Source organism: Myotis yumanensis, unplaced genomic scaffold (assembly GCF_028538775.1).
Source record: "Myotis yumanensis isolate MYYU_CA2020_CCGP unplaced genomic scaffold, mMyoYum1.0.hap1 SCAF_4, whole genome shotgun sequence".
Lineage (NCBI taxonomy): Eukaryota > Metazoa > Chordata > Mammalia > Chiroptera > Vespertilionidae > Myotis > Myotis yumanensis.
The window spans coordinates 18177322-18192725 of NW_027223755.1; the positions used below are offsets into that span (position 1 = coordinate 18177322).

The 15404-nt window shown below is 38.1% G+C and overlaps 1 protein-coding gene across 6 annotated transcripts in view; it reads right to left on the reverse strand.

The window, feature by feature from the left end:
- The window catches only part of CDH18 (cadherin 18), a 687616-nt gene that overhangs the window by 174581 nt on the left and 497631 nt on the right, over positions 1–15404 (reverse strand). For all 6 annotated transcript variants that reach the window (XM_070411928.1, XM_070411926.1, XM_070411927.1 and 3 more), the window contains one exon: positions 8531–8825. In XM_070411928.1, the coding sequence (XP_070268029.1) occupies positions 8531–8825 (295 nt within the window). The remainder of the gene's footprint in view (positions 1–8530; positions 8826–15404) is intronic.

Genomic DNA, 15404 nt, shown 5'->3' on the forward strand with positions numbered 1-15404 from the left:
GACAAAGAATTATGCAGTCCAAAGTGTCTGGATAAAAAACCCTGCCCTCAGGGATATGATTCCCTAGATAGTGGTTGAAATTACATGATGTAAATCAGAGAGATAAAGAAAAACTTTATTAAAACATGCATCGAAAACCACTACAGTTTATTTTGTATCTTTCTTTATTAAACCATCCAGAATCCCAGAGACTTTGTCTGCTTATATTACCCACTGACAAGAAATATGTAAGCACATTAGGCTTTTTCCCTGGCAGTATAGCGCACAGCAATTACTTGGAGGGCTCCATGACCATTACTTAGCACTACAGATACACAAGAAATAATAATCTGATAAAAAAACTGTGCACCCTGAGAGTCTCTGGTGCTATCTTCTCTGTATTCTCATAGCATATTTTGCTAAGCTATGAAGGGAATTCATCATTTGCATGATGATCCTGCTTATCCACCTTTAAATACACCACACACACACACACACACACACACACACACACACTCCCTTCAACTCACAGGGAAGGGAGGAGTATTTTTCATCATTGTATTCTCTATGAGATATGCCTTTTTTTTTTGTCCAACTGACAAACCCCTATTTATTATGTTAGATTCACAGAGGATGTCTTCTCTTATCTGCCAGCTAGACTCTGCCCACTCCAGAGTTCCTCTATATTTTGCTTATCAAACACTACATTAAAATTTTCTGTTTTTATGTCTGCAAGCTGCTCAAACTTAGGGTCATTGTTTTATTTACCATTTTATTACTAGCCACTATCAACATTTCTCAGTAGATTACATGCTTTCAATCTTTCTCCCTCTCTCCAGAGAGAACTGGAGAGATATAAGGAGAGAAAACAACAACGACAACAACATTTTAAAAAAATTACTAGCTAATCCAAGACTCAGTTAATGAGATTATGATAAGCACAGTGATTTCATAAAGCACCATATACTGGGGAAAATTTTGTTGTCACCTATCTACACTGTTGGCCTTTATTAGTATTAAAAACTGACATTTTTAAATTAAGTATTCATGTCGACCACACATATTCTGCAATACACACTTATTTTCTCAAACTGAAGGCTATTCCAAATGCATTTCTGAAAACTCTTTTCTTACAAAAATAATAGAGATCTCTGTATGTCAGCATATACATACAAATCCATTTATTTTAAGGTTGCAAAGGGTATCTGTGTATGTTTTGAAGAAGCATTTATTTGAAAACTTCCTTATCTGTACTTTAAGCATGTTTCCAATTTTGGAATATTATGAATGATACTGCAGTGGGCACTCTTTTACCTACATCTTCCCATATCCATGTGGGTGTACCTATAGAATAGTTATCAATGATAGATATTGTCCAACAAATTAGTATGTTTGTTTTTAAATATTAATAGATATTGCCAAATTCCTATAAAACCTAAGGGAATATACTCTTCTGCTAATAGCTCTGCACATTAACAATTCTGTGATTATCGAACCTGCATACTTGGTAGGTGAACATTGGTATCTCCTTCTCCTTTGTGGTTTCTTACATTACTAGTAAAATTTGAGGTTTTGGAGGGAATAATTACAGTGTGTTTATTTTTTTCTATGAATCTTCTTGAATATAATTTCCCCCATTTTAATTTTAGTGATATATATATAATTTTTTTAAAGCCCCATATAGAACTGTTAACTGTTGGTGGGATTATAAATTGTTACAGCCAGTATGGAAAATAATGGGGAGTTTCCTCAAAAAATAAAACAATAAAACTACCTTATAATCCTGCAATCCCCACCATAGCCTGTTTTGCTCAGTGGGTAGAGCATCCCAGGTTCAAGGGCACGTACCTCAGTTGCAGGTTTCCGGCCCTGGTCAGGGACTTGTGAGAGGCAACCAATCGATGTGTCTCTCTCACATCAGTGTTTCTCTTGGTCTCTCCCTCTCCATTCCACTCTCTCTAAACATGAATGTAAAAAAATGTCCTCAGGTGAGGATTTTAAAAATTAAATAAATAAATGATTCAGCAATCCTACTTTGGGATATTTATCAGAAGAATATAAAAACACTAATTCAAAAAGAGACATGTACCCTTTGTTAATTGTAGCTTATTTACAATAGCCTAGATACAGAAACAACCTAAGTGTCCATCAATAGATGAGTGGATAAAGAAGATATAATATATAAATACAATGAACTACTACTCATTCTTAAAAAAAATAAAATATTGCCATTTGTGACAACAGAGATGGATATTGAGGGCATTATGCTAAGTGAAATGTCAGATGGAATTGGCCAAAAAATGTATGATTTCACACATACATATGTGGAATCTAAAACAAACAAAAACATAAATTAAGAAAACAAAATTAGAACAAACTCATAGACACAGACAACAGAACAGTGGTAACGAGAGGATTATGGGAGTGGTTGGGAGGGAGAAATATATGATGATGAATGGAAACTAGATTTTTCTTGTGATACAGATGCCAAATTATAATGCTGGACACCTGAAACTTATATAATCTTATTAACCAATGGTACCTCAATAAACAACAACAGAAAAACAAAGAAGCAAAAAGGCCCTTATGTAATAAAATTAGTCCTCTGTCTGCCATCCATGATGTTTACATATATTTATTTATCTTTCATCATATTAGCTTTAGCATTATTATGTGACATCTGTAATTTCAAATGTTTATTCACTTAAATTCATGTCTTATTTCTTATTGGTTATTGGATTCATAGCTTATATTAAAGTATTTTATCATCAGTGTTTGTTTTGTTGTTTAGTGGTTATGTTTTCATGAGCAGATTGAAAGTTTCTGTTTTTATTACTTAATCATTTACTTTGTTCTTTTAAAAAATACTTTCATTGATTTCAGAGAGGAAGGAAGAGGGAGGAAGAGATAGAAACATCAATGATGAGTGAGAATCATTGCTCAGTTGCCTCCTGCATGCCTCACACTGGGGACCTAGTCCATAATCCAGGCATGTGCCAGGATGGGATATCAAACCTTGACTTCCTGGTTCATAGTTCAATGCTCAACTAGTGATCCACAGAGGTCAGGCTACTTTGTTCTTAAGCATGGAGAAAAATACACTCTTTCACACTGTCCAAATATCTTGAGCACACTTGGTCCTCCATCTGAACTCCACTCCTTAGCTGAGTTAATGAGGCTACTTTCTACTCCAGAAAATGGCCCTGGACTACTCTACACCATCCATGTTACAAAGGTTTCTCAGTTTTTGGTAAACATGCCTAACTGGAACTGGTCCATTGTCTTTATCCACACTATGCCTAATGTACATAATTTTGCAATTTTTAGAGGATTTCTTTTCAAAAGCATGTACCTGTTAGACTCCTTAGGGATTTGATTCTAGAATAAATAAATGGCTATTCCCATATTTCCAGGAAATTATGAAGAATTTTTCTCATCATAGTATTTGACCATCCCCAAATCCTATCTACACTAATAAAAGAGAAACATGGTAATTAGCGTATGACCGCTACCCTGCCCATTGGTTAATCAGCATATCCTTATGCAAATTAACTGTCAGCCAAGATGGCGGCCGGCAGCCATGCACTGAAGCCAGCAGGGAGGCTTGCTTGCTCCAGTGATGGCAAACTCTAACGTTCCCCGCCTGACTTGCCGGCCTCTCAGGTGCAACTCTAAGCAACTATGTTGCAAATATAGAAGCTAAACAAAACCCTAGAAACCAGCTTTCAGTCAGCTGGGCTTCAGCCAGCCGGACCGCAACATTGTATCAAATACAGAAGGTAAACGCCAGAAACCTGCTTTCAGCAGCGAGGCCTCAGAACTAAAGCTGGCCCAGAATAGAAAAAAAAAAAAAAAAGGAAAAAAAGGAGCAGTTGGGAGCTCCAGTCACCCGCCAGCCTGAAAACAGCCCTCAGCCCCTCACCCAGACTGGCCAGGCACCCCAGTGAGGACCCCCACCCTGATCCAGGACACTCTTCAGGGCAAACCAGCCAGCCCCCACCCATGCACCAGGCCTCTATTCTATATAGTAAAAGGGTAATATGTCTCCCAGCACTGGGATCAGCGGAGCAGCGAGGCTCCTGGCACCGGGATCAGCGTGACAGGGGGCAGCGCCCAAACCCCCTGACCGCCCTGTGGCTCTGTGTGTGACAGGGGGCGGGGCCACAACCTCCCTATCTGCCCTGCTCTGTTCCTGACAGGGGAAGGTGCCCCAACCCCCTGATCAGTCCTGCTTTGTGCCTGATAGGGGGGAGCTCCCCAAACCCCTGATCGCCCTGCTGCTCTGTGTGTGACAGGGTGCGGCGCCCCAACCACCCACTTTCCAAGGGGCCCTGCTCTGTGTGTGACAGGGTAGAGCCATAACCTCTTCATCGGCCCTGCCCTGAGTGTGACAGTGGCGGCGCCCCAACCCCCTGATCGGCCCTGCTCTGTGGGTGATAGAGGACGACACCCCAACCCCCCTCCACGGGCCTTGCTGTGTGTGTGACAGGGTAGAGCCATAACTTCCTCATTGGCCCTGCCCTGAGTGTGACAGGGTGCAGTGCCCCAACCCCCTGATCCTCCCTGCTCTGTGTGTGACAGGGGGCAGTGCCCCAACTCCCCTATCAGCCCTACTCTGTGAGTGACAGTGGGGAGCTCCTCAACCCCCTGATCGACCCTGCTCTGTGTTTGACAGGGTACGGAGCACCAACCCCCCTGATGGCCCCTGCTCTGTGAGTGACAGGGGGCAGCGCCCCAACCCCCTGATCGGCCCTGCTCTGTGAGTGACAGGGGGCAGCGCCCCAACCCCCTGATTGGCCCTGCTCTGTGAGTGACAGGGGACAGCGCCCCAACCCCCTGATGGGCCCTGCTCTGTGAGTGACAGGGGGCAGCGCCCCAACCCCCTGATGGGCTCTGCTCTGTGAGTGACAGGGGGCAGCGCCCCAACCCCCTGATCGGCCCTGCTCTGTGAGTGACAGGGGGCAGCGCCCCAACCCCCTGATGGGCCCTGCTCTGTGAGTGACAGGGGGTGGCGCCGCAACCTCCTCATCGAGCCTGCCTTGAGTGTGACAGGGGGCGGTGCCCCAACCCTCCAATCAGCCCTACCCTGAGCGTGACTGAGGGTGGCATCGCAACCTCCCGATCCGCCCTGCTCTGTGCATGACCAGGGGCTGCACCTAGGGATTGGGCGTGCCCTCTGCCACCCGGGAGCAGGCCTAAGCCAGCAGGTCGTTATCTCTCGAGGGGTCCCAGACCGCGAGAGGGCACAGGCCCGGCTGGGGGACCCCCCTCCCCCACCCCCCAATGTACAAATTTTTGTGCACTGGGCCTCTAGTCTTTTAAATAAAAGGAACATTATAATAACATCCAATCTACTCTACTGGGTCAAAAATAAGAACCCCACTGCTGGTTTAGTAAACAAATGGCTTCTGGAGCACCTACTATTTTGTTGTAATGATTCAACAAATATATTGATCCAGATTTTAGTATTTTTACTATATTAAAAAAAAGGAAACTCAAAAGGTAAAGCTCTGCCTAGCTTAGAAATATTTCCCAATTGTACTTCTCACTAAACATGCAATCTTGGGCAAATTACTTAATTCTAAATATCCGTTTCATCCTCTGTAAAACAAAGATCATTTTAATGCTGCCTTCATGATTATGCAAGCATGAAATTATTGCAAACAGCATGCCATGCCTGACACATGCTAAGTGCTCAATAAATATTCCCTGGAGCTAGTTCAGTGGTCATTATCGCAACTGCTGTGGCAACTTGTAGTCACAGACTCTGACAAAACTAACTTGTTTTGTGGGGATCAATTTTAGATTTTCTGTAGAACTCCAAGTCTAAATGCAAAATGTCCAATCTCCTTTTATCCACTGATCAGAACTTGTACAGACGGAATTGATTCCACAGTTGATGGCAAGCAAGATTTAGGTCTCTGAAAACTCTTAGCAACACCACAGCCAGAAAGGAACATTGCCATCATAGCAAAATCAACTAGCATCCTAATTACACAGTGAAAGGAGAAAGAAGTGAGGACTTCATGTATTATTTGCAAACCAAAGCACTGCATGGAAAATGACATGGCTATTTCTTATCTGATGCTGAACCCTCTCTCCCTGTTCCTTTAGATTCAATATTAGGTCCTACTTTTTGCTTATTAGGGCCATGTAGAAACCAGAAGTTGGCCAAGTACCAATTCAGGTTTAATGTACCTTCATGTATCTGAGATTGAATGGAAGAGCTTAAATAGAAAGAGGTTTATTTTCAGAAGAAAGGTTTTGAGGTGGGCAGGCCGGGACTGGAGCATCTGTTCCAGGCCCTTTTCTCTCTCTGCTCCATCTCACTTAGCAAGACCTTTGCTCCTGTGGTTGCTAGCAGCTGCTGCATTTCCACATCACGTCTGCATTATAGGCAGCAAGAAAGGAACATGGCAGTGGTGACATATGTGTGCCAGCTATGGCTTTTAGTCCACAGACCTACATCTTTCCTGGAAGCTCCCTCTTTGGACTCCACTTACATCGTACCAGCTAGAATTAAGTCACATGGCCACTCCTAGAGGAAAAGAAGTGATGGGAGATGAACATTTGACTCTGCAAAGTGCCACCCTGAACAAAACTGAGTTCTGTTAGTAACACAGAAGGTAAGGCTGAGTATTAGAATACTGACAGTGTCTATGTAAAGGGAATAAGCATGACCCTATTTGTAACAAGTGCCATATTTCTGCGTAGATGCGTATTCAGCAAGGCTGGCAGAACATGGACTGCCCTAAATCAACAGATGCCAGGTCTATTATCAGGACTACACCACCATCCTCACATTATTCCCCCTACCTCTGGCCTCTTTCCTGAAAGCCCTTACAGTGGAGGCTGGAAACTTTTTCTGTCTTTTTCAACACAGGAAGTGTTTTAGGCTCAGTGAGTCAGTGTTGACTGCAACTACTCAACTCTGCCACAGCAGTACTCAGACTACCGCAGGCACAGCAGAGATGAATGGCTATGACTGTGTTCCAGTAAAACATTACTTCCGAAAACAAACAGCAGGCTGGCTTTGTCTTCCTGCCATTGTTTGCTGGTCCTGCTCTACAGCATTGCTAGCTTTTTATTTCTAAAACTAGAGGCCTGGTGCACAAAATTCATGCAAGAGTAGGCCTTCCTTCCTCCGGGTGCCAGCACTGGCTTTTCTCTGGCAACCAGGACCTGGGCTTCCCTCACAGCACCGGCTTCATCCGGAAGGTCGTCTGGAAGGACATCCGGTCTAATTAGCATATTATGCTTTTATTAATATGGATTAGAGTTGATGTATCACCTATTCTTAAGCCCCCAATGTAAAGTGAGTTTCTCCTTCCACTTTCACATGACCTTCCACACATTCATATTCTAATGCCTCTAATGTACACATGTGGAAAATAATCTTTATTCAAATCATATATTCCAAATCTAAGCTTTAAGTCTCAGGAATGATCAAAATTATTATTATTATAGATTAACTTTAATTACATTTGGGAAATTAATCACATGAGATAAAGATAAAATGAAATAGCTGGACCACAGACATCTGTGAGTGGTGGGGAAATTGCCAGATCATCAGGTGACTGGAAACCTAGACTATAAGTTATTAACAGCTGTGTAAGCTTTGCATTCAGAAGAAGCTGGAGTTGATTTTTTTTTGGCCCATTTCTGGACATGAGAATTTAGACAAGTTACTTAAGTACTGTATGCCATTTTGTACATTATTATTATTATTACTTTTTACCCCCTCCACCAACTCCAGGCTTTTCCCACACTATTGTCTTTATCCATAGGTTATGCATATATGTTCCTGTCCCCTCCCACCTACCACCCCCACTGAGATCTGTTATTCTGTTCCATGCATCATACCTCTTGATCTATTTTGTTTGTCAGGTTACTTTGTTCATTAGATTCCACAACTAAGTGCAATCATGTGATATTTGTCTTTCTTTAACTGGCTTATGTCACTCATACATTTTAAAAGTGGTATTCAAAATACTTCACAGGGTTGTTGTATATTTTAAAATGTATGTTATATAAATGTTTAAGAGTATGTGTAAAGTTTTACTGATTAATGTAGCTATTATTTGTACTATTAATACTATTTTAATTGGTTCATATACTATAAGCTTAAAAGACATACCAAAAGACTTATGATGTTATATTGTTTTTTCTTATCTATGCAAATTGTCACTTTGAATGTGTTGCTATGTTCTTAACAATATACTAGGAAAATTTACAAGGCCAGAAAAACCTGTCAGCTAATCAAGAATTGCTGTTTTTTTCCCAAGTTATTATAGTGTTTTCCTCAGATCAAACCATTACTTACATATACAGTATACTCAGAAGTTTAATTTTACTAAATATAATAATAACTAGAACCAATATTCCTTAATACTTTAGGCCATGGGAAAGCATTAAAATATTTTAGAACTTCTTCAAATTTCTACACACCCACTCATACACACACACACATACACATTAAAACATGTGTTCAAAATATATTCGTAGATCCTCAAAAATATATTAATTCAAAGTATAAAATGATTTTTCTTACCCATATCTGACATTTCAGGCACGGTAACGATATATGGTCCATCTGTGAACTTTGGAGCATTGTCATTGATGTCTTGCACTTTGATGATGAACTCGGACTCGGGTTCAAGAGGCTTGTTTGTCCGTCTGTCAATAGCCTGGGCATGGAGCACATAGTGGGTCTTCTGCTCTCTGTCCAGGCTTTTCGTTGAGTGGATGTCACCTGTGGTATCATCAATGATAAATATGGTCCCAGCACCTTCTCCAGTAAGGATGTACTTGACAGACCCATCACCTTTGTCAGAATTGGAGTGCAGCTATAAGATACAAATGGAATAATTTAACATACAATTAAATTCCAACCTTACTTGCTATTCTCTGATAACTGTCTATCAATGATTTAATACTTAGTTTGAATATGAATTTTTCCCACAGTGTCTTGTGAGTTACTACAATCATTTATTTTTCTGACATTTTGCTCCACACGAGATTAATATGGATATTTTTACCAAGATGTGTAAAAAACATCCACTTATTGATTTAAGAGAAATTAATAATACTTATAAAAGAAAAACAATAACCCTTGCTGTTATTCTACGAAATCAATATTTTACTACCTACATAGAAAAGGGAAAATAAATGACCAGCAAATCCCTGGGAAGAATACAGTTTCCATACTTGTAGAAAAAATGTTGTGTTGTTTTTTATTTTGTTTTAATTTGTCTGACATTGTATTTTATAGTTAAAACTCAGTAAAATATGTTAGAAAATTTCAGATTAAAGTTATTAAAATTACCACAAGAGATACATGTTTGTCACAGAGACAATAATTTTAAATTCAATGTATTTTCTAGATAAATTATTCAATTTGAATGATAAAAACTTCATGGTAGAATGTTTTCTTTCTTTCAAAATTATAAAAAAAATCACTCAAAATTTAAATAGTATTAAAGATTTAACCAATAAGTAGGCCCAATTTTAATTAATTGAGGTATACTCGTTAAGCCTCACTTATTAAAATTAAAATGACAGAATATTCTTTGAGCAGATATTAATTAGAAAAGTAATATTTCAGGAGAAAGGAGGTTTTCAATAAGAATGACAAATAGCATTAAGACAATTTTACCCTACATTTTGTCACTCACATATTAGTAATAGCTTTTAAATTGTGTATAGTTCATATTTAATATTCTACTATAACTCATAAGATCAAAGCTCAGTTAAAAATTTCAGAGAATGCCACTGCTATATTTTTGGCTGGGAACAGCTTCAGTATTTTATCAAATCACAACCATATATTTAAAGAATTGTTTCTCCCAAGAGCTCTGAACAGTTATCCTTTATATGAAACCTTTTTGGTCACATAACCTCCACTACTTACCTTTTGTTCATTTCTGACACTTGGGGACATTGAAAAATATAACCTGTTCACATAGCATTTTGGTTTCTTGCCATAGTAAAGTGAAAATCTTCAAGGTTTATTTTAAAGTCTCTGAACTTTTAGATGACTTTTTAAAAAAGATAAAATGTAGAAAAAAGGCTATATAGCATGAGGAAAGAAGGGCTTTTTAGGGAAATGAAGTCAACTGAAACAAATTATAGAACATCAGGAATAATTTTACTTCTTTTTTGAAAATAAGACATAACTAGGGACAAAATTCTGATGAGAAGGACTCAGCAAGATTTAACAAATAAAATCATTTCATAACTGCTTTATAAAAAGAATTAAAACTACATTAGAACAATATAAAACATAGTTTTCAAAGAGTCACACTTCATTAGTAAATTAACTACTAAGAGAAGAATGCAGAATGAGTTGCGTGAAGACAGTTATGCGAATGTATAAAAATATACTTGTTTCTTTATGTCTCTTGACATCATTTTAGCACATAGAAGAAAAGATCAATCATTTCATCAACAGGCAGCCTATTTCATATTCTCTGACTTTGCATCAGTTTCTTACTAGAAAATAGCAGAGTAAAGCAACAAATTCACTGAACAAATATTTTTAGAACCTTTTCTGAAATATTCCTGTTAATAAATTAAATAAGAGGTGAGATAATATTAGCTATTGTTATTATATATATATATATATATATATATATATATATATATAAATTATAAGCCTGTGTAAAATAAAAATAAGTAATTAAACATGCTTTTGGGGGAAAGTGGTATTCCTTTTATCAACTAATTTCATAAAGAAATAACAATGGTTACAATTGACTTATCTTCAGGATATATTTGTGTACTCTTCTATGTTTTTTAGTGATGTTGACATGATATGATTTAGTTTGGGATTAAAATTTGATATAATAAAATCATAATAATAAAAGGGTAATATGCAAATTGACCCAAACAGCGGAATGACCAGAATGACTACTCGACCAGTCACTGTAAGGTGCACTGAGCACCTCTTGGAACCTTCCCCCCCCCACCAGCAGGTTCCCATCGCCTGATGGTGAATGGGAAACCAGGGGTGGGTGGTGGGGGATATGGCCGGTGACAGGCCAAGGACCCCACCACACTGGTCGCCCCACACACAGAGGGCGACCTGCAGGGGGGGGGGTAGGGCCGGCGAGCGGGCAGAAATGGCTGGCCTCTTGGTCCCTCCCCCCGGCCGGCAGGCTCCGATCGCCCCATGGCAAACGGGGAACTGGGGTGGTTGGCAGTGGGGGGTGGGGTCGGCTGCTGGCAGCCAGGGAAGATGGCCCTGATCACAGGCCAGGCCTAGGGACCATACCCATGCACAAATTTTGTGCACCAGACCTCTAGTATATTTATATTTAAAACAGAAAGGGCTTACCTATGTTGACCAGCAACAGAAGTAGTTAAAATAAATGGTTAAGTTGTCAATCTAAAGTGTTAAAAATATTGTATACTCTAAGCTTTGTATACATCTGGTAAGTAATTCTAATACAAATTAGAATTCTAATAAGAGGAAAATTCTATTAATTTATATGCTTTAGCCTTTAAGATTTGGATCTGTTTCCATAAAGTTTTTAGAATAAATAAACCACTTAGTCAAAATGTTTCTGAAGTTATGTATAATTTGAAAATATACATGAATTGTAATTTAAAAGTATTTATATTGTTGCCTAACATAGTAAAAGCTACATTAAAATACTATAAAATGTATTTGGAATATAGTAGGTTTTGTTAATACTCATTTTAAGTATTTATATAATCAGTAAAATGATTTTTATATGATCATTTTATGAATGGATTATTTAAACTCTCAGCTGGTCTGGTTAAATCTTGAAATAATTAGTTTCATGTAACACCAAAGGGAAACCACCACAGGAACATTTAGTCAATTGATTAATAGTTCATATGAATATGATAATAACCATTTGTGAAGCAACACAGTGATGCACTCTCAAGATTACCTCGTCTCTACCATACCTGTTCTCAAATATTCAGTTCTTTTTGCAACGAACAGTCTGCAACATAGGTAAAGCCTGAGAAAAACACTGGCTAATATATTGTCTTGTTTGGCTTAATAAGTGGATTTTTTTTTTAAATATGTTTTATTGACTTTTTACAGAGAGGAAGGAAGAGAGATAGAGAGGTAGAAACATCGACGAGAGAGAAACATCGATCAGCCACCTCCTGCACATCCCCCACTGGGAATGTGCCCGCAACCCAGGTACATGCCCTTGACCGGAATCGAACCTGGGACCCTTCAGTCCGCAGGCCGACGCTCTATCCACTGAGCCAAACCGGTTTTGGCAATAAGTGGATTTTAAGATCCTGAAAAAGCGCACTTTTTGTATTAGATTTTGTAAGGCAAGAAATTATGACTAAAGGTGAATGAATACATTCATTCATTCATTTATTCAGTGAGTGAGCAATAGTGGCGATAGTACAGGTAAAAATTTTAAAACATGCAGAGAAAGCTTTTACACACAGGTAATCAAATAATACAGATAATAAGACACAAATCTTTAAGTTGGACAGCCATGAGACACCAAATGAAAGGGATTAGAAGGAAGGCATGATAAGTAGAATTACTCTGTATACACACAGTGTACTGATTTACTAACCAGTAAAATATTATATTGTAAGTCTAACTAGCTACTATATTATTTGAGAGATTTTCATTATTTTTACATTGAATTATGGGAAAATATTTAAAAGATAAAGCTGATTTTTAGTCACATATAATGAGTCCCTTTTAGCAGTCAATTTTGAAGAGCTTGTGAGAAAGCAGTAGCTGGATCTGATCATAGCACACAGTGGTGGGAATATACTCTTAGAGTCGTGAGATTTTGCAACATGAGTGATATTTTTGTGCTGAAGGACAGATGTTATATTGCTTTAAAGCAAGAATAGGTAATCCTTGTGTATCTGATCACATTTTAATAAAGGTTAATGAGCTGCTCTTTAGAGAACAGAAAAAGTAAGAGAATGAAGAAAACAAAAAGAAAATTTAGTCACTCAAGTAAAGCAACATGAATCTTTCTCTGGAATTGCTTTAATACACTGACTGTTAACTAGTAACTAATGCAACTTACCTAGAAAACTATTCACCCTGGACCATGTTAGGATCAGTACCTAAAAATTTGTAGCTTTCGATCTAATGCAGAATTCCTTGCCAAGATAATATTCTATCCTTTTGGGGGACAATAACTTTAAAATGTTAAGAAGATGGTGGTAGTTGCTTTTAGCTAGGATTTCAAGATATGCTAAAAAGATAGGTCACTGACTTAAAATTGTATTTTGGACTACATAATTTATGTACATTTTTTTGAGCAAGAACTTATGTTGACCATATTCCAGTGATAGCCAGAAATAAATTCAGAAATATTATATAGTAATCCCACTATTACCATTTTCTCCAACACATAAAAGACAAATGATGCAAGGTGAGAGGAATGATCATAAGATGATATCTTTAAAATGTATGTGTTCTTCATTCCAGAATGTGATATATTATAGATAAACCATAAGCATGTGGAATAAAACTCAATTGAACTATTAATAAGTGATTGATGTGAAGGAAAAAAAAAACATAAGTAATAACAGTCACTTGGTCACTAATACATCAGTCGCTTGCTGCTAAAAATAAAAAAAAAATACATAACCATCAGCTTTAAATTTGCATCAATTAATATGTAAAATGGTATGGTGTCCTTAAAGTACTTTGTTCAACCACAAAACTAATGCTAACAATGAAAAGATTAGGAAAATACATAAGGGTAAGAATATAAGTAATGCAATTATTTCACTAGAAAATCAGAGGTTTTCACAGACATGCAATGGCCTGTTGAATTTCAGTGTTTAGCTTTTAACTTCTTTATGAGTATTCTTAGAGAATCTTGTAAATGAAGAGGAGGAGGGGAAAAGGAGCAAGAGGTATCACCTGTTTGACCATGACATGCCCTGAATCCCAGTTTAGGGATGTTAACATGTGTGTATCTGTTACATGCCACTGAGTTGGCTTCAACTCATGGCAGCCCTAAAAATGAGTGATGCTCCCAATGTCCTGTTTTCAACAGCCCTGCTCAGCTCCTGTAGACTCATGCCTATTATGGAGTCAACCATCTCTTATTTGGGCTTCCTATTTTCCTGCAGATTTCTAATTTCACAGTCTTTACAAAGAACCCTGCCTTCTCACCATATGCCCAAAGTTGAAAAGCTTCAGCTTTGTCATGTTTGCCTCCAGGGATGTTTCAGTGTTTTAGGTTTTATTTTCTCTAGGACCCACTTGTCTTTCTGGTCATCTAGGGCAGAGCTCTCCTCCTATACCATATTTCAAATGAATCTTCGTGTTTCCCTATCAGCATTCTTCATTGTCCAACTTTTTTTGCATGTGCACATAGTAATTGGGAATACAAAGGTGTGGATGATCTTAGCCTTGGCCTGTAATGATGTAAGATGAAAAATTGTAAAATATCTCAGATTTGAAGATTTCATAATTCCATACCCATCAGCTTTACTTTTGAGAGTTCCATGAGGTGTGCCAAATATTTGGGTACTGAAGGAGTCAATCAATAGTTGAGAATTTCACTGCTAAAAGAGAGCAATCGTTTGGAATTGGAGTGAGATAAATAAGGAACAAGAATACCTATCTCTATAAAAATTAATGTCTGTTCTTATCTCCCAATCAGGGCCTAATTGAGAAAAAGGTACCTCTGGCAGCTACTTTTAAAAAAGAAAAATCTCAAGAGTGTACTAAACAGTACTACAATTCCAGAAAAACAATGGCTCAAACCATTGCCCATATATTAAAGTGGGTTGTGATTTCATCCCCATTAAAACTCTTCCATTACTGTTTATTTTAGCCTCTTTTTTTTCTAAATAAGAAAGCAGTAACAGTATTTAGGGGGAGAGGGAAGGAAGATGATAAAAGTGTGAATGGCTTTAACCCTTTGGGAAATTCATCTGGCAATAAAATGTTACATTATTGTTTTATCTCACAATCACTTATAGGAGTCTACTCATCCAACACATATTTTTGGAGCACCTACCATATGCCAGTCATAGAGCTCAATACGGGTACATGTCAAAGAGCAAGCATGCAGGGGTCCCTGCCCTGCTACAGCCTACATGTATCCCAGTCAGGAGAAGCAAACAGTAAACAGATGACAACAATGAAAAAGAACAAATTAGGAAGACTGTATATTCCAGATGTCAAAACTTACTACAAATCTACAGTAATCAAGACCATGTGCTTTTGCAGTAAAGATTACTGGAATAGAAAAAAATCAAAAATAAACCCATGCCTTCAATAAACCCATTGAATTGGTTTTCAATAGATTCCAAGATAATTTTATGGAGGAAGAAATAAACCTTTTAATAAATTTTGAAAATACAACAGGGTGCTCATATGCAAAAGAAAGAAATTGCATCCCAAGCTGACTTCATATACAAAACTAACTCACAATGGTGAA